Source organism: Dissoconium aciculare, assembly GCF_010015565.1.
Source record: "Dissoconium aciculare CBS 342.82 unplaced genomic scaffold K489scaffold_3, whole genome shotgun sequence".
Classification (NCBI taxonomy): domain Eukaryota; kingdom Fungi; phylum Ascomycota; class Dothideomycetes; order Mycosphaerellales; family Dissoconiaceae; genus Dissoconium; species Dissoconium aciculare.
Genome location: NW_022984953.1, coordinates 800,752 through 822,383, shown reverse-complemented (window position 1 = coordinate 822,383; position 21,632 = coordinate 800,752). Strand labels below are relative to the sequence as shown.

The 21,632-nt window shown below is 52.7% G+C and overlaps 9 protein-coding genes across 9 annotated transcripts; 4 read left to right on the top strand and 5 right to left on the bottom strand.

Moving 5' to 3' along the window:
• Window positions 1-80: 80 nt before the first annotated feature.
• On the bottom strand, window positions 81-3,106 carry K489DRAFT_377621 (histidine biosynthesis trifunctional-protein). The gene has a single exon (XM_033604194.1). It carries the CDS (start codon window positions 2,890-2,892, stop codon window positions 229-231), a length of 2,664 nt encoding a protein of 887 aa, XP_033462119.1. The 5' UTR covers window positions 2,893-3,106; the 3' UTR covers window positions 81-228.
• A 778-nt stretch (window positions 3,107-3,884) lies between these two features.
• Window positions 3,885-4,904, top strand: K489DRAFT_304801 (uncharacterized protein; the record flags this gene model as incomplete). The annotated part of the gene is made up of 1 exon (XM_033600519.1): window positions 3,885-4,904. A coding segment is annotated over one exon (1,020 nt), but the record flags the coding sequence as incomplete, so codon positions are not given.
• A 312-nt stretch (window positions 4,905-5,216) lies between these two features.
• Window positions 5,217-7,430, top strand: K489DRAFT_399323 (uncharacterized protein; the record flags this gene model as incomplete). The annotated part of the gene is made up of 3 exons (XM_033606961.1): window positions 5,217-5,459; window positions 5,526-6,876; window positions 6,957-7,430. The coding sequence occupies exons 1-3, from the start codon at window positions 5,290-5,292 to the stop codon at window positions 7,428-7,430; spliced, it is 1,995 nt and encodes a 664-aa protein (XP_033462117.1). The 5' UTR covers window positions 5,217-5,289.
• A 376-nt stretch (window positions 7,431-7,806) lies between these two features.
• On the bottom strand, window positions 7,807-9,055 carry K489DRAFT_315340 (PLP-dependent transferase; the record flags this gene model as incomplete). Its single annotated transcript, XM_033601083.1, has 2 exons — window positions 7,807-8,872; window positions 8,940-9,055. 2 exons carry the CDS (start codon window positions 9,053-9,055, stop codon window positions 7,807-7,809), a joined length of 1,182 nt encoding a protein of 393 aa, XP_033462116.1.
• Window positions 9,056-9,271: 216 nt separating this feature from the next.
• On the bottom strand, window positions 9,272-12,009 carry K489DRAFT_148484 (flavin-binding monooxygenase-like family protein). Its single transcript, XM_033599203.1, has 6 exons — window positions 11,355-12,009; window positions 10,839-11,291; window positions 10,532-10,781; window positions 10,284-10,476; window positions 9,913-10,222; window positions 9,272-9,841 (listed from the first exon to the last, which is right to left on the bottom strand). The coding sequence occupies exons 1-6, from the start codon at window positions 11,734-11,736 to the stop codon at window positions 9,486-9,488; spliced, it is 1,944 nt and encodes a 647-aa protein (XP_033462115.1). The 5' UTR covers window positions 11,737-12,009; the 3' UTR covers window positions 9,272-9,485.
• Window positions 12,010-13,463: 1,454 nt separating this feature from the next.
• Window positions 13,464-14,438, top strand: K489DRAFT_148435 (Cerato-platanin). Its single transcript, XM_033599202.1, has 3 exons — window positions 13,464-13,529; window positions 13,596-13,878; window positions 13,996-14,438. Exons 2-3 carry the CDS (start codon window positions 13,713-13,715, stop codon window positions 14,271-14,273), a joined length of 444 nt encoding a protein of 147 aa, XP_033462114.1. The 5' UTR covers window positions 13,464-13,529; window positions 13,596-13,712; the 3' UTR covers window positions 14,274-14,438.
• K489DRAFT_377616 (glycoside hydrolase family 31 protein) lies at window positions 14,273-17,793 on the bottom strand. The gene is made up of 3 exons (XM_033604193.1): window positions 17,301-17,793; window positions 15,447-17,240; window positions 14,273-15,385 (listed from the first exon to the last, which is right to left on the bottom strand). Exons 1-3 carry the CDS (start codon window positions 17,634-17,636, stop codon window positions 14,489-14,491), a joined length of 3,027 nt encoding a protein of 1,008 aa, XP_033462113.1. The 5' UTR covers window positions 17,637-17,793; the 3' UTR covers window positions 14,273-14,488.
• A 365-nt stretch (window positions 17,794-18,158) lies between these two features.
• Window positions 18,159-19,022, top strand: K489DRAFT_421304 (uncharacterized protein; the record flags this gene model as incomplete). Its single annotated transcript, XM_033608226.1, has 1 exon — window positions 18,159-19,022. The coding sequence occupies one exon, from the start codon at window positions 18,159-18,161 to the stop codon at window positions 18,888-18,890; it is 732 nt and encodes a 243-aa protein (XP_033462112.1). The 3' UTR covers window positions 18,891-19,022.
• Window positions 19,023-19,508: 486 nt separating this feature from the next.
• Window positions 19,509-20,261, bottom strand: K489DRAFT_303772 (uncharacterized protein; the record flags this gene model as incomplete). The annotated part of the gene is made up of 1 exon (XM_033600486.1): window positions 19,509-20,261. A coding segment is annotated over one exon (753 nt), but the record flags the coding sequence as incomplete, so codon positions are not given.
• Window positions 20,262-21,632: the final 1,371 nt, after the last annotated feature.

Here is a 21,632-nt window from a genome sequence, read left to right as displayed (position 1 = left end):
AGTTGGGAAGTAGTCGAATGAGGCGAAGTCACGACGATCGCTCTCACAAGTGTGTCACCATGCATCATGGACCCTACGGTGTGACCCCACTGCAACATGTTATGTTCTAAGTTAATAGCTTATCTAAGAGTAGAAACGCCGACACCGGCAATTATGAAATCAAATCAACGTTCTTGGAAGAACTTCAAACGTGTGGAATGGTCTTTCCATACAAGTAAATCAACATCATCATTGGCCATTCTTGCTGAGCCAGTCCAATCGCAACTCAACAGCTCGTCGGTGGGCCTCCAACTCCTCCACCTTCGCCAACTGCATGACCACCGCGCCAACGTTCTTCAGTCCGGTGGCGGTCAGGTGGGAGCTAGTGATGTGCTTGACGTAACTCGCCAAGTTGACACCGCTGTACTGCTTAGCGTATCCGTACGTCGGCAGACTGTGGTTTACTCCAGCAGAGTAATCTCCAACACTTTCGGGGGTCCACTCGCCGCAGAAGACCGAGCCAGCGTTGGTAACCATGTCTCGGACAGCGAGGGGGTCCTCGACTTGGAGGATGAGATGTTCGGGCGCGTAGTCGTTGGACAGAACCATTGCTTCTTCCATGGTAGCAGTGACCAATGTGACGGAGTGAGCAATGGCACCACGAACCATGTCTACACGAGGTAGCGCTGTGGCTTGATTGTGGAGCTCGTCGTCGATGGCTTGCAGCTGCTGCTCATTGAGACCGACGGTGATGAGGATCACCTGAGAATCGACGCCGTGCTCGGCTTGAGACAGGAGATCGGACGCAACAAAGGCTGGGTTGGCAGTGTGGTCGGCAATGACAAGCACTTCTGAAGGTCCCGCAGGCATATCGATGCTGACGCCGGCGGATGTATCATTGCTGACCAGCATTTTTGCGGCGGTGACGAATTGGTTGCCCGGTCCCAAGATCTTGTCAACTTTCTTGACCTTTTCTGTTCCGTATGCCATGGCCGCGACAGCTTGTGCTCCTCCAGCCAAGACAATGCTTTGAGCACCGACCTTGTGCGCGACATACACAATCTCAGGAGTGATGGAACCATCAGCTCGTGGTGGCGAAGCAATGACGATATTCTCACAGCCGGCGACCATCGCGGGAACACCCAACATGAGCGCCGTTGACGGGAGGACGGCAGTGCCTCCGGGAACATAAAGACCGACACTCTCGATCGGTCGAACGAAGCGTGAGCAGACCACACCAGGCATGGTCTCGACCTCAAGAGGCTTCTCCTCTTTCTGGGCAGCGTGGAATTTGCGGATGTTCTCGAACGAAACGTCAATGGCGTGGGTAGACTCTGGAGACAGGTTCATCAGCTCTTGTGGGAATGGAGCCTTCAGCACAGGCGAAGTCAATGAAGTTGCCTTTTCGAACTTGTGTGTGTACTCGAGCAAGGCCTTATCGCCCCGCTCGCGGACATCCTTGATGATGGGGTTGACAATCCCCATAATCTTGTCCGTCGATTTCTGTGACGGTCTCTGTAAGGCCTCCTTAATCGCCTCAGGTTTTTCTCCCTTCGTCACGATCCGGCGCATCTGGATCCGACCCTCTTGATTCAACCCTGCAGGATCATCCTTGCTCTTGGGTTTTGACTCGGCTTCCTTGATCATCTCCTTGTCTGCATTGCTAGACGTGCCGTTGACGCCAAACTTCTCTGCGTACGGACCCTTGGCATCGCCCTTCCGTCTCTTGACCTTGAAGCTCTTCGCATCCAGGTTGCGCTCGATATCCTCGAGGGTAACGCCCGCCGCAATAGCCTTTGTGAGTGCAAAGTACAGCACGTCCGCTGCCTCCGCTGCGATGTGCTCTTTCGAAGTGGCCTCGCACAATTCTGCCGCCTCTTCCATGATCTTCGCGTTGAGCATCTTCGGGTCATTGAACAGCCTCGCAGTGTATGATCCGGCAGGCGCTGATTGCTTTCGACTCTGAAGTGTCTTCTGTAGCTTCGAGAGTCCCCGGTATTGCCCAAAGCAAGTCGCTGTCTGGAGATGGCAGAAGCCATGGCCTTGCTGGCGCACGATGAAGCTTAGGCAGTCCTGATCGCAATCCGTCTCAATTCGAACAAGCTCTTGCCAGTCCCCACTCGTGTCGCCCTTTCTCCAAAGACCTCGCTTGCGGCTGTGGTAGACTCCACGACCTGACCGCAGGCTTTCCGCGACACTCTCTTCGTTGCTGTACACCAAACCAAGAGCAACGCCTCGCTCGTCGGTGACCAAGGTTGTGAAAAGGCCATCGGGCCGGTCGCTCTTAGCCTGAGCAAGGACCAATGATGCTACACGGATCCGACCCGTAGTAGCAGATGCGTCGAGGGTCAACAAAGATGCAGCTATGATTGGCACAGCATCTTGCTGGCTCAAGGCGACAGCTTCTTCCTCGGTGATGTTGGCCCTTGAAACATAGACAGGCGGTCGGTTCTTGCCGAGCTGTTGCAAGAGATTGCTGACGGTTTCTGCGCTGCTGACATTTTGCAGATATAAACCGAAGGAAGTACCGTCGAGCGCACTGGTGGCGTCACCTGGTGCGGTGGTTGGACAGTAGACGATACGGCTGTGGTCGATTGTCGGGATCGTCTGGAGGGAAGCAGCCTGGCTAGACGTTACAAACACCTTGGCTGCACCTGCGTCGAGCAAATCGATGACATCCTGTTGGGCTTCGAGGGTGGAGACTTCAAGATAGACGGCGTGGCGGGCAACGGTATCGCTGAGGAGGGCAAAGGCCTGGTCAAGATTCTGAGTAGTCACAGTCGCAATGACACCGCCAGCATATGCAAGCTCTTTGACGTTTTCGATGTGTGCTCTACTGGAGTACTGGGCGAGATCAATACCGGCGAGGAATGGAGGGAGCTGCTCCCCTGGTGATGCGGTGTCTGAACCCATTTCGTGCAATGTTCGATGGGTTAGGCTCGGCACAACACCGTTGTCGGGATACAAGTGGTCGCGAAAAGTCCAAACCGGTCAGTAGCAAAGAGGAGGAAAAGCAAGAGAGAAGAATTCCGATCCCTGTTTCGCACTGTATGCTTGGTCAAATACAGTAAAGTCCAATGATTAATGAGTAGTAGCAGTAGTCGTTCCAGAGAGCATTGAAAAAAAGTTGAAACATGGTGTAGTCACCACAAGCCCGCCCTCCGATCGAGGGCCCCCGCTATCGTCATGCACGCAAATCAAGTCCCACCGATCTCGCGCCCTGCATGAAGAGGCAACTGCGCCCACGCCCGAACTTTGACGGGTCTAGACAGAACCCCAACCCTAGTGATGACTGACCCGGGGCCACCACATAAATCGGATGGGCATTCATCAGACAATCAACATGCCTACCTAGGTAGAAATCCACAGAATCTACAGTATATCGTGTGAGTTCATCGCGCATCTGGATACCTATGTGATGGGTGACTACAATATACCACATCGTATGCTGGAGCAATCCGCCTGCGGATGATGGTCTGTATATTTAAGATTGTGTAAAATTCCAAGAATGTAACCGTCGCGGGTCCAAGAACATTAGGCAAAGTGTCTGTCGACTACTCCTATTCGTTATAAATCACCTTCACCAGACAAGCAGAGGTCCGAATCGCCAAGAGCGGGCAATTATCTCGTGAACATGATCACGTATGGAGATGAACTAATGTAAATACACAACAACGATGTGGAAGCCGCTTCCGAATGCGATGTTACGATGTGTCGGTTTCAGAGAACGCGTCGTGGGAGTGGCACGTCCGGGATTGCCTGTCGCAAACGCGCGGCTATCCATCTCTACTTACCAACATCGAGATGCGCTCCACACGAGGAGGACACAACGAAGAAAATCACTGTTCTCACAGAAAAGTCCTGCGATCCGCTCCTTTTGGACGGAGCACCTGCCTCCTGTCTTGGTACCGCCAACGATCTTCCTCGGCTTGCTTCTCGGTCTTTGGACGTACAAGTGCTTGATGACGATTGTCTTCCAGGACAAAATCATTTACCTCCCATATTTGCCACCGTTCGCCCGTTACGAGAAATTGGACGACTATGCTGCCATCTGCCGGCCTGCCCGATGGAGGCAGGAAAACATCACCTCGATGGATGGGACAAAACTCGCCATTTGTGTAGGTGAAATTGGTCAGGCAAGCACTGGAAATCTGCCTCATGCCAGCGCCTCATGTCAGCGGAAGCGCGTGGTCATATGTTACTTCCAGGGCAACGGTGGTTCAACTCCTCCAAGACTTCCACTGCTATCTAATGTGCTAAATCATCTGCACTCGAGGGTGACTGATAGTACGCCCTATACAGAGTTCGTCATCATCGCGCTTTCATATCGAGGTTATTGGAAGTCATCGGGTCGGGCCACCGAGATTGGGATCCAGAAGGACTCGCAGGCATTGCTTCATCACGTTGCGGCTCGATATGGTGGTGAGTCTGATATCGACTTGCAGGTCATCTTATGGGGTCAAAGCATCGGTGCCGGTATCGCATTGTCGGCAGCCTCGACACATCTGCGACACACATCAGCTTCCACAAGAGTGAACGGCGTCGGTGTGCATTTGAATTTACCACTCCTCATTCTGGAGACGCCATTCACGAGTATCAAAGCCATGCTCCTGACGTTATATCCTCAGAAGTGGCTCCCATATCAATATCTCTGGCCCTTCCTGTGGAATCACTGGGATTCCGAAAAGGAGTTGCGCAAGCTTGCCGCTGTAGATGTGCAATACAGACCCGATGTTCTATTCATTGGCGCAACGAGAGATGAGGTCGTTCCAGCTGGCGAGGCAGATCGACTTGAGGCAGTCAGTAAGGAGGTAGGTCTCGTCACACACCGTCGAGATGTGATCGGCGCGCTCCACACCGACGCGACCATTCGGGTGGAAGGCCGAAAAATTGTTTGTAGTTCCGTGGTAGATGCTATCAGTGAGAGGTGATCAGAGATTTGGTGGGATGGCCGTTGTGGCGGAAATCCCTTGCTTGAGCTGTGGCGCGACTTCATTCCCATCGCCCAAGGAATAACCACAAAATCCAAGTGACGCGCGCATTGCAGCCGCTACGTAGACTAACGAGGAAACGATCAATCACATTACCCATCCACCTCGAAAATTCACTTGGCACCTTCCGACAATGTGAAAAGCGCAAGACGAAACTCCAGAATCCCTGCAGGTACCCGCACACATCACCACCAATATATATTGTACACTTCACCACTTCTCGACATGACATACAAACCTCTTCCACCCATCTCCATCATTCACTTGTACCCTTAGGCATGGGACCAGTAATACTATGACATGAGAACCAATATTAACCATGGATCACTTACATTTGCACAAGTTGCTGGAGATGACGCCAGAACGCATCGCTCGCAATCAGCAAGTTGCATACAACATCATACAGGCGTGGAAGTGCGAAGCCGCAGAGCGAATTGCTGAAACCTTCAAACGAAATGGCGTTGGTCCTGGCATTGTGTGTGCTTCTGGGTATGGCTCTCTTTGATGATTGAGGCAGCTTGCTTTTCACGGGACCACGAAACTGAAATCATATAGCATGACAAATGAAAACGACGCAAGAACTACCTTGACGGTGTCAAGCCAAAAACAATCGACCATCTTATCCACGATCTCGAAAGCACCTTCAAATGTGATCCTGCCAGGCACCCCAGACAAGCAAGTTCCGCGTCATGAAGCGAAGACTGTAGGAAAACAAGTCGTGGTAATTGAAGACAATTGTCAAACAGTTGCAGCAGCAGAAATTTCTCCTGGATTGTTTGTTCCCGAACAGACACCGTCCGAGCTGGACTCGGACCTTGAAGAGATTGCACCCCCAACGAGCTCCGTCCGACCTCGCCATGTTCCAGCGTCGCCTGCAGACAGTGTCATGACCGAGAGTAGTCCTCTTGCAAGATGGGAGCGAAGGAAATTGCCTTTAGATAGGCTGGCGGCAATCGCTCCAGATAAGCAGACAAGCAGCGTCGATGTCAGGGGCACCACCAGCCAAGGATCACACGAAGATATGGCAAGGCCGACTTGCGGACCACTGCCTCAACGATTATCGGGCCCGGTAGGAGCTCCATGGACGCCTACATCAACTTCTCGTAAGATCCCAACAAAACCCAAACCCAATTCTGATGAGATTTCTTCGAAGAGGCCACGATCGACCTCGATGACGACAGATCACGATCGCCCAAAGAAATATCACCGAGGGGAGCGAGGTGTGTCAACATCAAGCGAGGGTTCCTCACAGCCTATACAGCGATTCCTGTCGAATTCGAATGAGGTGACGCAACTACAGCCACCTTCTCTGGCCAACCTCGAGCGAATTCCGCAGATTCAACAGCAAAGTTCAACCACTTCGACTATTGAATTCCCGCTGTCCCCGCTGCGTACCTCGTCAAATTCTGGAATCTCATCTAGAAGCTTGCCGTCGTGGTATTCAAGGCTGGAGGGTACAAAGGCAAGCTATACTGAGCAGCATCAGACACAGATCGAAAAGAGGGCGAATGTGGTGTTACGATCGCTGAAAGAGTGCATAGACACTGCATGTTCCTCCTTCCCCGAAGACTCGTCAAAGGTGCATGATGATGCAGTATCAGCGGTCCGCGTTTGTCTGCATCAGTTATTGGCTTTTCATACGGTCAACCCGAGAATGCTATATGAACATCGTTTGCTTCATGATGGCGCAGGTATACGGCTTCTGACCGATCGGACACCCCCTGACAGCATTGAATGGCCTTTTGATATCATAGCTGATGCAAGAGAAATCCATCGCCGTTGGTGGAAAGAACAATTCGACCCGAGTATGTTCCGAGGCATCATCCTTGGCAAGACACGTAACCCAGCGACCACGCATGACCACTCGGCGGACAAGCCTGACCCTAATTGGTCAAAGAAATTCAAAGTAAAAGGCGGCAATAGCGGGCCAAATGGCTTGTTGAATGGACAATGGTGGCCCACACAGCTTGCTGCCGTGCGTGATAGCGCCACGGCAGCTCCGTGAAATACATTACTCACAGTCCCGAACATGGGGCGGTCTCTTGTATATTGCATGGCGGCCCTGATTTCAGTAACAATGTCGACAATGGCGACGAGATCTTGCTGGGCACCTCGGGCACGTATGACGGAAAGTCACTTCCTGGACGCACGCTAGCAATGCTTCGGCGCTGCGAAATTGGTGAACCGGTACGACTCCTGAGATCCTCTAGCATCATTAGCAAGTACGCTCCCAATGCTGGCTTGAGATACGACGGACTTTACAAAGTGGTTGAGGTTGAGACTCGGCCGCTACCGTCGGACTCTGAACAGCATTTCCGCTTTCGACTTGTACGCTGCCCAGGACAAGACCCCATTCGTTATCAGGCACCCCATGTTCGGCCGACACAGCAAGAGCTAGACGCCTATGCCAAGTCAAAACGTACTGTGAGGTTTGGGCTTGAGCCAGAGGAAGCCAAGTAGCTATAAAACATTTTGACAACATGTGGCTGGAGAAGTTCTCTTGCGACAGTGTACCACCTGGCAATTTGGTCGCATGCTGCTGAGTGAAGCTCACAGGTGACAACTTGAAGCCTTGCTGCACAAGCTGCGTGATGCACTACAATTGTCATCCGACACTTGGATTTCACTTCAACATCTGTCCACGGAAGATTCACCGCGAAGATTTATTACTATCCCAACCCATGATTGCGGTTTAATGGACCACAATCGCGATCATTCTTCATGTATCACCATACAAGCTACGACGTGCATCCCGTAGGCTACGATTCGGACGTCACTTTGTCCAGGACTCCAATTAAACCGCGCAACTCATCCTCTGCTCTCGCACGTTAGCTGGTTACTGCATTGTCAGAATAAGAGAGCGCTTACCAGTATTGTAATGAACCAGGCTGACTCTAACGACACCGTCCGCGGCATCCAAAGCGAGGACTTCCGAGACGAGTCGATTGGAGTAAAATGAGCCCCAGCGGCAACCGAAATCGCTTCGAGCCTCGATCGCATCAACAATATCCTTACTCTTCTTGTCCTTGACCGTGAAGCTAATGACCGGTACTCTCTTGGCTCGATCAGCTGACGGCTCACCGTATATCTGATAGAGCTCCGGCTTCGAGTTCAAATGGTCGATCAAGATGCCTTGCAATTTCTCCTCGTGATGTGCGATAGCTTCCCATGGGATAGCCGCAAGATAATCACAAACTTTCGGCACCGACGCCAAGAGCTCATAGCTCGCACCGGCCAGACCCAGCAAGTTCTCCAATGTCTCAGTCGGCTTGAAGAAATGGCCTAGAGTTGACAAATATTTCTGCGCCGCCTTGGAGCCGTACATCGCGGCGATGTGCGGACCATATACCTTGTACCACGAAAAGCAATAAAAGTCAACGCCCCAATCCTCGACATCGATACCCGCATGTGGTGCGAAGGCAACCGCGTCAACGCACAGCAACGCACCCGGAACTTCATGGACAGTTTGAGCAATGGCCTTGACGTCATGGATCGTCCCGAGGATATTACTGGTCTGCGTGCACGCGACCAATCTGGTATTCTCCGTCATGATGCTTCGCAACACATCGCAATCGAGTTGAGGGTTCTTCTTATCGGTTGCGTCCCACCAGATGACTTTGGCCTGCCGCCACTTGGCGAGCTGTAGCCATGAGGCAACGTTGGCTTCGTGGTCGAGCTTGGAGATGACGATCTCTGACCCGGGAGCGAGGTGGTCAAAGAGAGCGAGGGAGAGATTTCGGAAGAGTTGGGTCGTTGAGGGACCTAGGACGACGCAGTCGGGAGTGGTTTTCATGTAAGTCGCAGTAGCCTCACATCCTTGATTGTAACGATCGGTGGACTGCTGAGAAACGGGATAGCTTGCGCCTAGTTGGACATTGGTTTGGCAAAGATAGTTGGAGATGCTGTTGTATGATTAGCTGCTCGAATAAATTTATGATCCATCGTTGCGATGTTGGCAGTGCAACTCACCTATCAACGACCTCCTGCAACACTTGACTCCCGCCTGCATTGTCGAGATATACCTGTTTTCCGTTGAGGGCAGGGAAGCGCTTCCGCGCCTCTGCCACGTCGAATTTGGCACTCATCATGACGGGTGGTAAATGTCAGGCCTTTGTATCGATTGAGCTCACCAGAACGACAAGCACGTTCTGAGTGGCGGTCATGCTGGGAGCTCTCCATCTAGCGGCTAAATACTCAAGCTGCAGCAAGCCAGAAATGGCAAAAATGCCCTGTTTGAAAGCCTCGTCGAAGCGGCCCCGAATGATTCTGGGACAAACTACGCCTATCGCATATGGCACACCAATGAATGATATGATTATCCATCATTGGCAATTCGGACTTTCAGTAGATGGGTAGGTCGGTCATCGGAAAGGTGTGCACGTCATCCAAAAGGCGCGCAGTTCAGCTGTCTGCGCTAGGGTTCGCATCGCACGTTTCGCAGGCCAGGATATTTCCCTCGTCATGGTACGCATTTCACATCAATAATGAATCCTTCAACGTCTCTCCCTCATCCCTCTACGCCGAAGTGACCTCAATCCCCTCCATCTTCCCGCTCGCCTTCCACGCATCCAAGTACTCGATATAGCTAGTGATGCCGTGTCCCCAGACCGATCCCCGCGCCGCCTTCATCATCTCCTCGGACGTCATGCGCGTGCCGGCAGCCTCTCCGTTGAGATACGAGGGCGTGCAGCCCCCGATGGCGGCGAACATGGCGCCTCGTGCCATACATCGCTGGGTCCAGGCTTCTTGGGCCTCCGCGGTGGGCTCGATGATGGCTTTGTGACCCGGTCCGACGCGCCGCGCGGCTTCGGCGATCATGTAGGCCACGAGGCCGGTGCTGATGTCGAGCATGAAGGAGAAATTCGCGGTGACTACAGCGAGGAAGTTAGAATTTGTCTGTCGGGCGAGGTCTTCTACGTTCTGACACAAAGGAATGACTTGCCTCCCGATTGCCGAGCACCTGGCCAGAATAGATTGGGAAAGTCGCGGGTACAGACGCCGTGGAGGGTTGAATAGTTGTTTTTGAATTCGTGCTCGAACGACTTGCCGTGTCGGCCCGTGACATCGATGTAAGCAGACGCAGCGGGGGAACCTGTTGCCTGGAAACCCGTGCTCCATACGAGCACGTCGAGGTCGTAGAGTTTGCCGTCGAAGACAATGCCCTCCGGCTTGACACCGTCCAGACCCTTGCCCTTGGTGTCGATCAACTTGACGTTTGGCAAATTGAATGTTTTGAGATAGTCATCGTGGAACTACCAGGAAGGGTGATCAGCGATCGAGGGCATTCCTCTTTTATGAAGAAGTCGAACTTACGCAAGGTCGCTTGCACCAGGTTGGGTACCAAGCTTGGAGGCTCTCGGCTGTTTGCTTGTCTTGCACAATTTCTTCTGCACGCTTGCGAACGCGGTCCTGACGAGGATTGTCGATATCGTAAAGCATGTCGACATGTGATTGCATCTTATCGGCTGTGAAATCTTCGTATGGCCCTCCAATGAGGGCACTGTATCTGGAAGGGAGTCAGCACGAGCTGTAGCAGAGCTGTCGACTACTGAAAGGCTTACGCAGGCGCACGGGTCCATCCATCGTCTACCATGTTAACCTCCGGCTTTTGAGCGTGATTATTCATAAAGGCATTAAAGTTGTCGTTTCTTTCACGTTGCCAGCCGGGCTTTGTAGCGATCTTCGTTTTCCATTCAATGGGATCTGTGTCGCGGTTGTCTCGTACATCAACGGCTGACGGGGTGCGCTGGAAGATCATGAGCTGATCCGCCCATTTGGCCAACTCCGGAACGACCTGAACCGCAGTTGCTCCTACGTGGATGTCAGTGTGAACATGGATCGTTCCCGAAGCTGCTTAAATCGACCTACCAGTCCCTACAATGCCGACCTTCTTTCCCTTCAAAGCAGTGAGCTGAGGATCGGCTGAAGTGCCCCCTGTGATGTCATATCTCCAGCGTGAAGTGTGGAAGACATCACCCTTGAACGTGTCCACACCTGGAAGGTCCGGCAATTTAGAATTGTGCAAGACTCCGGTGGCGATGAAAACATAGTCAGAACGGAGCTTGAGTGATGACACCTCTCCGCCTTTCGGCTTTAGGGCGATGTCGAGACTCCACTCGTTGGTCTCTTCATTCCAAACCATGCGCTTGACGGCCGATTGAAACATGGCTCTCTTGTAAAGATCGTACTTGCGACAAATCGATTCGATGTATGTGCGAAGTTCTTCTCCGCCGGCATACTTGCGTTTGGGCATGTAGCCCATCTCCTCTAGAAAGGGCATGTAGATGTAACTTTCAACATCGCACATCAATCCTGGATAGCCTGTTCCGTGATTGCAATTAGTCTCGACCATTCGGTGTTGGAGATGGGATTAGATTGACTGACGATTCCAGTACCAGGTCCCCCCAAAACCCCCCGCCGGGTCGACAAAGACGATGTCATCAACATTGAAGCCCGCTTGGATGAGCTTCACCGCATACATGATTCCACCGTATCCTGTGCCGACGATGAGGAATTTGGTATGCCCTCCATCGGACACAGGAATGTTCATGGGAGTTCCAGGCTCAACCCAGGGATCCTCGAGCAATTTTCGAATCCTATCGGACTGAGCCTCAGCGAGGAAGATGAATTGCTTCTCGCCATCTTCTCGTATGCGCTTCTCCCGCTCTGCGTTGTACTTTTCGCGGACATTGGGTGCCGCAGGAGCTGCAGGGGCTTCGGTGGCTCCAATCTGCGCAGAGACGGCGGTCGCTGTGTCGGCTGCCATTGTGGTTATGGTTTACAAGAGAATGATGATGACAAGTTGAGCATCGACGAGACGCTCGCGCGATCTACCACGAGACGCGGATTGAGCCTTGTTCAAATAACTTTCGACGTTTATCTACACCTAGCAACTAAACGATCGGCAGGAGGCTAGCTTGGCTGTCCCGATCGACGACTGCATGACCTTCGAGTAAAGACTCCGCACGAGTTAATGTTTATGAAGACCTTGGCAGTTATTATGCATCTGCAACACTCGTTCTCTGGCAGAGCTGTCGGATCGGCAGTGCGCCGAACATATCCCTCATAGCGCAGCTTTCTGGGCAAACGTTAAATGTACGAGACGCGATCGACTGCACCGGATTGAGTTCACCAGCCGAGCCACGCGGGATGGGCCATGCCATACAGGTTGATTGAGGGTCATTGTTCATCTACCCCACTTCTGGAACAGAGGCAGATGAGGAGCACCGATGGCAACCATGAATGCTGCTGCGCCCATTGAAATTGTGTAGGGCGTGCAATGGTGGTGGTGGCGGCGATGTACGAGGAACGATCAACGGCACGTGCGCGACAGACAACTTACAGTATCAGCTTGGATCTCCTTCATACTAATTTTCCGAAAATTGCCATTGTTCGTCCGATTCCCTGAGAGACTTAGGAGGTTGTGAGAGAACTGGTTTTGCTCAAGACGAACAAGGCCGAGAGATTGTCTTCCATATGCATTCACATTCGAGCCTTGCATCGAACGAGTGGAAGGAGGTATGATTGACTTCTCGCCGCTTGGGGAGTCCCGAGGTTCAAGGTTGCAACGTCAGTCGGATGAGTCATCACTGAGACATGAGCATCGCGGAGTCATCGATATCTGACCACGTGATTTCTGCTCTACTCGAAGCTCACCAGTAACGCAATAGCAACAAAAGAGTGCTCAGATATCTGCGCGCGATGCGCGGCAAATTCGAATCCGGAGATAGGGAACGGCATAGCTTGTCACATACTCGAAATGTTGCTTGGATTTGGTTTGTCGTTTGGTTGACAGTGTTGTACATGGGATTTGATGAATGGAAAGCCTCAGGACAAAAGATATATTCGTGACGTCATATCCGCAGCTTCCATCATCAACGAAAATCAGCTCTGCTCCCTTCAACTACACACATCTGCACGGCAAGAGACCAATGTCACGTGCATGCACAGGTAGAGGAACGAGATTCACGATTTCACTCACAGGCACTAGGTAGAGGCGATAGTGCACCGCAGTCAGTGAAGGTAGGAGTGATTGGAGTGATTGGTAGGTTACATGCTACTGTGACAGTCGTGAACTAATAATTCATGCGCTAGGTACTGTTCAGGCCCCCAAAATAGAAACATTCAGGGTTCAAACAACCTCACTCTCCGTCACCTTTCCAGTCAGATTGCCCATCACGCCCAGGCTTATGCAATGATGCAGTAACACGACCGCGAAACACCAGTGGACATCATACATACAGTATCACGCACTATAGCACGGGCTACACAGCCATACGATGGTTCACGCTTTGGCCGACAGACTTATAGTCCCGCAGATCCCTTGGCCAAATGACGAACCCGTTCGTATACCTGCGTAAGCTCGACAGCTAGAGCTTGTCTGGATTCGTGAAACGTCCATTGCGGTATGACAACGACGAGCACCTTCCGGCTGACCGAGGGCATGATCCTGGAATACCACCATCGTATCGCGAGTGTTATTTCTGTTCATGAAGGGCATGCCATAGTAGCATCATTCCAGCAATAGCGGCATGTCGATCATCTTGAGTTAAGTCCCGGGTAAGACGAATGGTCACTGCCGATAAGGTGAGACAAGTAGAATATATAACGGAGTCATTCTCCCAGCAAAGGTTCTTGTGATTTCTATATCATCATCAATAACAACAACTACCTACCTACCTACCTATCAAACAGCAAGAACCAACTTCCGCATATATCGATCATCTTCCATCTCAATTCAAAATGAAGTTCACCACCGCCTTCGCCGTCCTCTCCACCGCGGCTCTCTCCACTGCAACCTCCGTGCGCTACGACGCCGGCTACGACGATGCCTCGCGCAGTATGACCGCCGTGGCCTGCTCCGACGGCGCCAACGGCCTCATCACCCGCTACGGCTGGCAAACTCAAGGTAAGTCCCCTCCATGAGAGACCACCTCCGCGTTCCATGTATCTCATATATGAGAGACACACTCCTCCACTCCCTTCTCCATTACAATCATCCACTAACACAATCTTCCCTTCCCAGGACAAATCCCACGCTTCCCCTACATCGGCTCCTCGGACTCGATCGCCGGCTACAACAGCGGCAACTGCGGCCAGTGTCTCAGCGTGTCATACGGCGGCAAGACGATTTACGTCGTGGCCATAGACCATGCGGATAACGGACTCGTGCTCTCGACTGCGGCGTTGAACGATTTGACGAATGGCAATGCGGTCAATTTCGGAGTCGTCGATGCGAGCGTTCAGCCGGTGGATGTCAGCAACTGCGGATTGACCCCTGCGAAGAGGTTCTTCCGCGCTTAGAGGGCGATGGTTTGGAGAGGAAGCGGATGATGGAGAGGGATGACCTAACGTAATGATAATGCTAATTCCGAAGACGAAACGGATTTATGAATGGAACGTTTCGTTTCAGTTATCTAGTCCAAGTGACTGGTGATCAATTTCCTTTTCGTTTCCCCACCAAACATAGCCTGCTTCTTTTGCTTCAAAATGGCATATCTATATGTCCTTCCATCATTTCACGCCCACTTCAACGACCAATCCTCCGCCCAAGCGCCCATTCTAGTAACATTCTGCAAACCCTGGACCTTCAGAACCCGACTCGAAACATTATACGCAAACGGCACAGCCTCATCATTGAAGCTGACATTGGCAGGCGCGCCCTTCACACCCAGCACCGTAACATTCGCGAGCGAATTCGAATCCCGATAGAGGCCCCTGGCAGAAGTATACAGCGCACCATCCACGGCCACGAGATCCACAGACAGCGTCGCGTTCGGAGCGACGCTCTCTCCATCGTCGATGTAGACCCTCCCCGACGCGGTGCCGTCGACGTCCAGCGCGGCGATGAGGCTCCAGGAGCTGTTCCGGCACGCGGCGGTGGTATACAGGGCTTCCTGCTGCGGGAGGACGTAGCCGCCGCGGATAAACACGGGGATGTGGCCGAGCGGGGCGGGCAGGGTGACGTTCTCGCCGGGCCGGGCGGTGATGGCGGATTGGTTGTACCAGTCGTACCAGATCTGGCCTTTGGCGACGCCGGGGAAGACGCCCTTGGCGCTCGTCAGACCCTGGCCCAGGACTGGCGTCACGAGGATTGCGGGGCCTAGCAAGAATTGGTTGTCGATGCTGGCGAGGCTCGGGTCGTTGGGGAACTCCCATGCTAGGGCCCGCATGACCGTGGAGCCGGTGGTGTGGGCTTGGTGGAAGAGGGTGTAGATGTACGGCAGGAGTGAGTAGCGGATCTTCATGGCGCGTCGGGAGGCTTCGGCGACGGAGCTCCAGACGTAGGCCTCTTGAGGGTTGGCGGAGAGGGTGTTATGGTTGCGGTAGAAGGGGAAGAAAGCCGACAGAGACATCCAGCGGTTGCACAGCTCTTCCGATGACTGGCCATTGAACCCGCATGTGTCTACGCCGAACTGGAGGTGTCTGGTCAGTCGCTGACATTGTGATCGGGTTTTCCTTTTCTATCCAACTTACCATGGGGATACCAAAAATGGAAAAACTCAACGCCTGACTGATGGAGAAGTACATGTAGGCGAAAAGGCTGGTGTTGTCGCCACCCCAATGGCCAGCCCATTTGCCCGATCCCGCAAAGGTACTACGTCCGATGATGAATGGTCGTTTCCCGGGGATTACCTCTAGTAGAGCTTGGTAGGTTGCGTTGAGGATTTGATGACCGAATAAGTTGTGGACGTCGTACTCTTCAACTCCGCCAACGTGGGTGGCGTTGGGACTCACGGCGTGGACCGCTAGGTCGCCCTGAATGTTGTTGATCACGTAGGGTGGGTAGTTGACGTTCCGGACACCTGCCGTCGGGATGGTCGAAGGGAAGTAAGCCGTGGTAGCTGTGGATGGCGGTGTGGCGGAGGCGACCGAAGAGGCTTGAGAAGCAGACAATGACGAGGCAATGGCGGCCTCGGTGGCATTAGTCAAGTTGAAGCCCTCTGGGTACGTAAAGATTTTCGATCCTTCTTCTCCAGGGAGCCCAAAAGGTGGGTGAACGGGGTTGAGGCTCAGGTTACCTGTACCACAAGAGCCGACGCAGAAGGAAGAAACTTCTGACATATCAATCCAGATGCCATCCCATGGAACTTGTTCGTGGTGGCTCTGCATGCTCTTTGTCCACCACGGCACAGACTGGTTGGAGAGCCAATCGGGAAAGACTGTGTACCCTGGCCAGACCGATCCGATGTACTGGCTACCATCGGGGTTGTTCATGAACACGCCGCAATCGTTACCATCCGTGTAGATGGAGTAATTGTCAGAGGCGTTATTGGGGTTTGGGATGTAGATGGCGCTGTCGACGATCGGGACGTAGTGTTGCCCGTCCGCATGTAGGCGGTCCAACAGCTCTTTGCCAGCATCATACGGGAACGTGTTCGGGTCGTTGGTGAAGTCTCGGTATTGGAACATGTAGTCGATGTCGTTCCAGACGGTCTCAAGCGGGATGTCGAAATCGCGGTAGCTCTTGACAACCTCTTCCACCTGCGACCAGTTCTTGTAGCCCCAACGACACTGGTGGAAGCCAAAGGTCCAGTATTGTTGCATCGCCGGCAGACCGATGGCTTCCACCTGGTACTGGCTTGTCACCTCTTCGGCGGTAGGGCCATCGAAGAAGTATAAGTCCACGCTTCCTCCCAGGGTTCGCCAGGTGATATTGGTCGGTCGAGTGAGGATTTCCATCCCGTGAGCATTGCGGAGGAAAACGCCATGGCTCTTGCCGATGTAGTCATTACTTGCACTGGTGTTCTGCGTGGTGACTAGAGTGTGCTCGCCCGTGCAATCATCGACCTGGTAGTACCGAGTGTCGAGATAGAATGGGTGCGAACCGTAAATGTTGCCATCGATCGGATCGCCAGCATCGGCCGCGTAGATAGTAGCATTGTAGTTGTCGCCAAGCCTCAAGTTGCGAATCTGCTCACCCAAGCCGAAGAGATTGTGGTCTTCGGGCAGCTTTGAAACAAATTCGATGAATTGATCTTCGAACACCAGAACGGAGCCGGTCGTGTCGAACAGGACATCTCCGGCGGACTTCCGGATAACCTTGAATGAGAAAGATGGATGGTTGGACCAGGTGAATTGCAAGTCGACGTCCTGCGAGTCATATGATGTGTTTTGCTTCGGGAGAGGCACGAGCTCATCTGCCAAGATGTACTGTGTGATATTCTTGCTACCTAAGTGGCTCGGCTGGATGGAGACGTGCAAGCGGTGCGAGGATTGTACAGCGTACTCGAATGCAAGACTTTCAACGTCGTTGCCGTAAGCGTTGCACTTCAGAAGTAGTCAGTCAGAATGATCAATGAATTACGATGACAGCTTTTTTGTACTCACAGCAGGACCTGCGAGCTCGAGGATCGCCTTGAAACCATACGCCGTGTGTGAGACATTTTTGGCAATGTACCCAGGGCATAATTGTTGGGCAATCTTTGCCTTGGGATCCTTGATGTTCGGCAAGACATTGGCACCGACGTCGGCAGATACTGGGACAGTGAATGCGACCGAGTATGTGCTAGTCGCACCAGAGACGGTCGTCGTCAATTGCGTGGCAGTCTTGGTTGGTTGATAGACGGGAGCGGCGGCGGGAGAAGAGGAAGAGCTTTGGGCCAATGCTCCAGCATAGCAGGAAAATGCCAGGGCGATGGGCAATGAACGACTCCAGCGGGTCATCATGATTGCTGTAATGTTGAACACACCAAGGCTTGCCGTGCACTATCGAGGTGAGGAGGTATGGGTTTTTATATGTGCATGCGAGTGTCTCTCATTGTTGCAAATGTGGTGAATGATCGGCACATCGATTGGCCCGAAACACGATGTGACCATGCACGATACATACTGTACTTTACCTGGGTAGTCTGTGCTGGAGGAGAAGGATGATGACGGCTCATCGCGGAGTGGAGGAGCCATTGGCGACCACCACCACCACCACCAACAATAACAACAACATATACTTACATTAATATACATGCGCAGTCTAATAGCCGACCTCGATGTGCCACCTACGTTACCTATACTCATTCTAATGGACGACAGCAGAAGTTGCAATCCTCTTTCGGGCGAGAAATGAAGCATTTCGAGCTGGCCCATAGCGTCATCCTTAGTCATCCGAACGGCGAGCTCGCTGATTAATCACCAGGAGGTTCCTCTTGTCCTCACAGAACAGTACAGTACCCGGGACTGTGATATAACAAGATGCTACCTAGGTACGGTGCAATTCTTGCAAAGATCGTCTCAAATCTCTTGGAACCAATATCAAGGTATTGTATCTCCCACGATGGAGAAGGTTTGAATGTCACACATGAATGTTTCTCTTCACCTTCATCCACAGAGGGTCAACAGAAGAAAGACAAGCCTTGCGCCTCACACCCTCCATTCCCCCGCCGCTTCCTCCACAATCCGTCCTCCCCACACGCCAATGATGATCGATCGGCACATCATTCCGTTGATGGAGAAGTGGACACAGCCCTGGAGGACTCTATCCTCTCAAGAAAAGAAGAGCCGCAGAGGCGCCGAAAGTTGCATTGGCTTCTGCCTTCCAACACACGCTACCTAAGTACTCTGCACACGCATTGGCTTGTTCGGTTGGATGATCGACACCAAACGACCACCGTTTCCCTCCAGGGCTTCCTCCGCCGCCGCCAGAATGTGGAGAGAAAGGTGCAGAAGCCTTGTCCTTCCGCCATCTCCATCTCCATGTATACATGTAGATCGTCCTGTTCCTGCCGAGTATGGCCCCGATTGATTGAAAATGACATCCGTGGTCGAATAATCGGGCCGAATAGGTCATTCCTACCACACGTGCACGTTCGTCTCTTGGGAATCAATTGCAGATCGACATCTGACCGGGAGGTGCAAGTACCAATCGAGGAGGGCATGCTCCAATTTGGCTCGCTGCTGGAGATCTCCGCCGATCGACTACATTGAATTTGGTGAGGCAGTAGACTCGCTAGTGACAAGCCTCGCCAACAGCTATAGAACAGACAGATGAATCAAGAAATGCAGCAAGGGCGTCTTGAAGATGTGTGATATAGCAGGCTCCGATAGATGAAAAAAAGAAGACACGTCATGAATTGGTCGACAAGAAGGTAGTGCTACATGGCGATGCGGGAAAATAGATCCGCCGCCTACAATTTCTATACTAATACAAGGAAATTATGATCCGCCGCTCCTGGCAGCATCACAAAATCATCAATGAGCCACGTCCTTGGTCTTCCCATCCGTGATTTCCTGTTCCACAGCTGGCTCATCTCCAGCCTTTTCGAGTGTAGGATCAACCTCACCATCGGTCGATTCGGATACCGGGTCAACGATGGTCTCAGTCGCTTCGGGCACAGGATCAACGATTTCAGCTTCTTCTGGTACAGGCTCAACGACACTATTGGCGTCTTCGAGTGCAGGATCGACGACAGCGTCAGCGTCTTCGAGTGTGGGGTCAACGACACCGTCAACGGGGTCATTTAGAGCCTGCATAACCTCCTGATGCCGTTGTTCGTCACCCGGCGTCCTCAAGAAATTGTCCGTAAAATGCGCCTTGGGAGGTACGACCTTATCGGCGGCGCCCGATGGCTTGTTCAAGAACGCCTGCGTAAGGATACCCGCTGCGACCGCGACGTTGACGCTGTCCACACCAATCAAGCTGGAGATATCATTCTCAACGACGTTCCGCTCGATGGAGACAAAGTATTCGGAGCGCTTCTGCAGATTCGCGCGGAGACCCGTGCCCTCGCTGCCGAGGACGAGGATGCATGGATCGTTCAGGAGCGGGCTTGCCGTTGCCACTTCGAAGGAGGTCGTGGCCTTCTTGGGCCTTTCGGAAGGACTCGGCGCGGTGGACGCATCGGGCGGCATGGCAGCATAAATCTTCCAGCCGGTCTTGGCGCTGTCAAAGAGGAAGTTGGAGGGTTGGGGGAGGAGGTAAATGGGGAGAGTTTCGTATGCGCCGGAGGAGGCCTTGATCAGGGTGGGCGAGGTGATGTTGGCGCAGGTGTTGGTAGCGACCACGACAGCGTCGGCGCCGAAAAAGTGACACGTTCGGATGATATTGCCGACATTGCCTGGGTCAAGGATGCCGTCAAGCATGACCACGAACGGCTTACGCCAGCTTTCCTTGCGGACTTGCAGGAACTGCAATGCGCCGTTCACGGCCTTTTCCTCGACAGACTGCTCAGCGAGCGTCAACGGGATCTGCGAAGTCTCCGGGTCGAATTGACCGAGACTAAGCAGCGGTGGGGTGGGCGCTGGTGAAGCCTCCAGCACGACGCCATTGTGAGGTCGATTCTCGGACAATTTGTTGAGGAGACGGACATCGGCTTTGGAATCCACGGTGACATCTGCATCTCGAGCGAGTTCGAGGAGTTCAAAGAATTGCTTCCGTCGAAAGTCGACTTTCTTGGGATGAAATTCGCTCGTGCCGCTTTCGTCGCCCTGAATATCTTGACACATGTAAAGGCGATGCAGTTTCCTCCGCTGCGCCGTCAACGCTGCAACGACGACGTTGCGACCATAAAGAAAGCGACTGGCAGCGGTTGTGTAAGGAATCGAGATGGGCACTCCATCGTCAAAGTCTTGTTGGTTGTGTCCACCCTTTTCACTGTAGCTCTTCTCCCTGGCCCCATGATCTTCATTCCACCGGCGGCTCTGATATCCACCACTTCCATCGCCGGGCCTTTCTACACGGTCTTCTCCAAAACGTTTCCCTGAACTTTTGAAATCATCCTTGACGCGATCTTCCCCAAATCGTCCCTTTGAACTTTTGAAATCATCTGTAAAGCGAGAACCTTCTCGTGCACCGCTTCTTGGTGCATCATCCGCATCTCGCCCTGAACGCCGCGGAACAGTGTTTCGACTATCGAAGCGATCTCTCCTTCCTTCAAAATCGGATCGAGGTTCATACTTCTTTGTAAACCCCCTCCCTAGGCTCGGTGTTTCAACAGCTCTATCAATGTCGCGGCTTTTGTGGTTGTCTCGGCCGTCATCTCCAAAGCGTCCACGCGCGGGCGCCCGGCCAAAGCTGCGATCTCGTCCACCCGAGAAGCCATCACGAGCTCCGAAAGAACCACCTCGAGACGACTCGTCCGGCCCGCCAAACAAACTTGACCTTTCGAGTCCTTTTCGATCATCTTTGCGGAAGTCGTGAGTATGGTTACTCAGGCGATCGCGCTTAACAAAAGGTTCTCTCTTGCCGCCATCTCGAGGAGACGTTGCCGAATCATATCGATTCGATGGTGCATCTCTCCTATCTCCGCCAAAAGATCGAGGCGATGATTCGTCCCGAGATGGGCGATTCCGAGCCCCGCCAAAGGATCGAGGCGTTGATTCGTCCCGAGATGAGCGATTCCGAGCTCCGAATGAATCACGCTCGAAACGCCCGGACGAAGATGTAGCACTTCTGTCAAAGCTTCGCTTGTATGTTGGTCCCTTGTCGTCCGATCGTAGACCCTTATTGATGGCCGATCTTGTGGAAATGGTTCGTAATGAAGAACCAACGACCAATCCTATCCTATTCAATTGACACAATCGATGATCGGCGCGATGAAAAGAAAGCATCGCCGAGAATTGTGTTTGTAACGAAGACACAAATGAGCTCATCATTTTAATTTTCGAAATTCTGATGTGGAGGACGCGATCCGCCGCGGTTGGAACCCCGAATTCCTTTATCTTATCAGA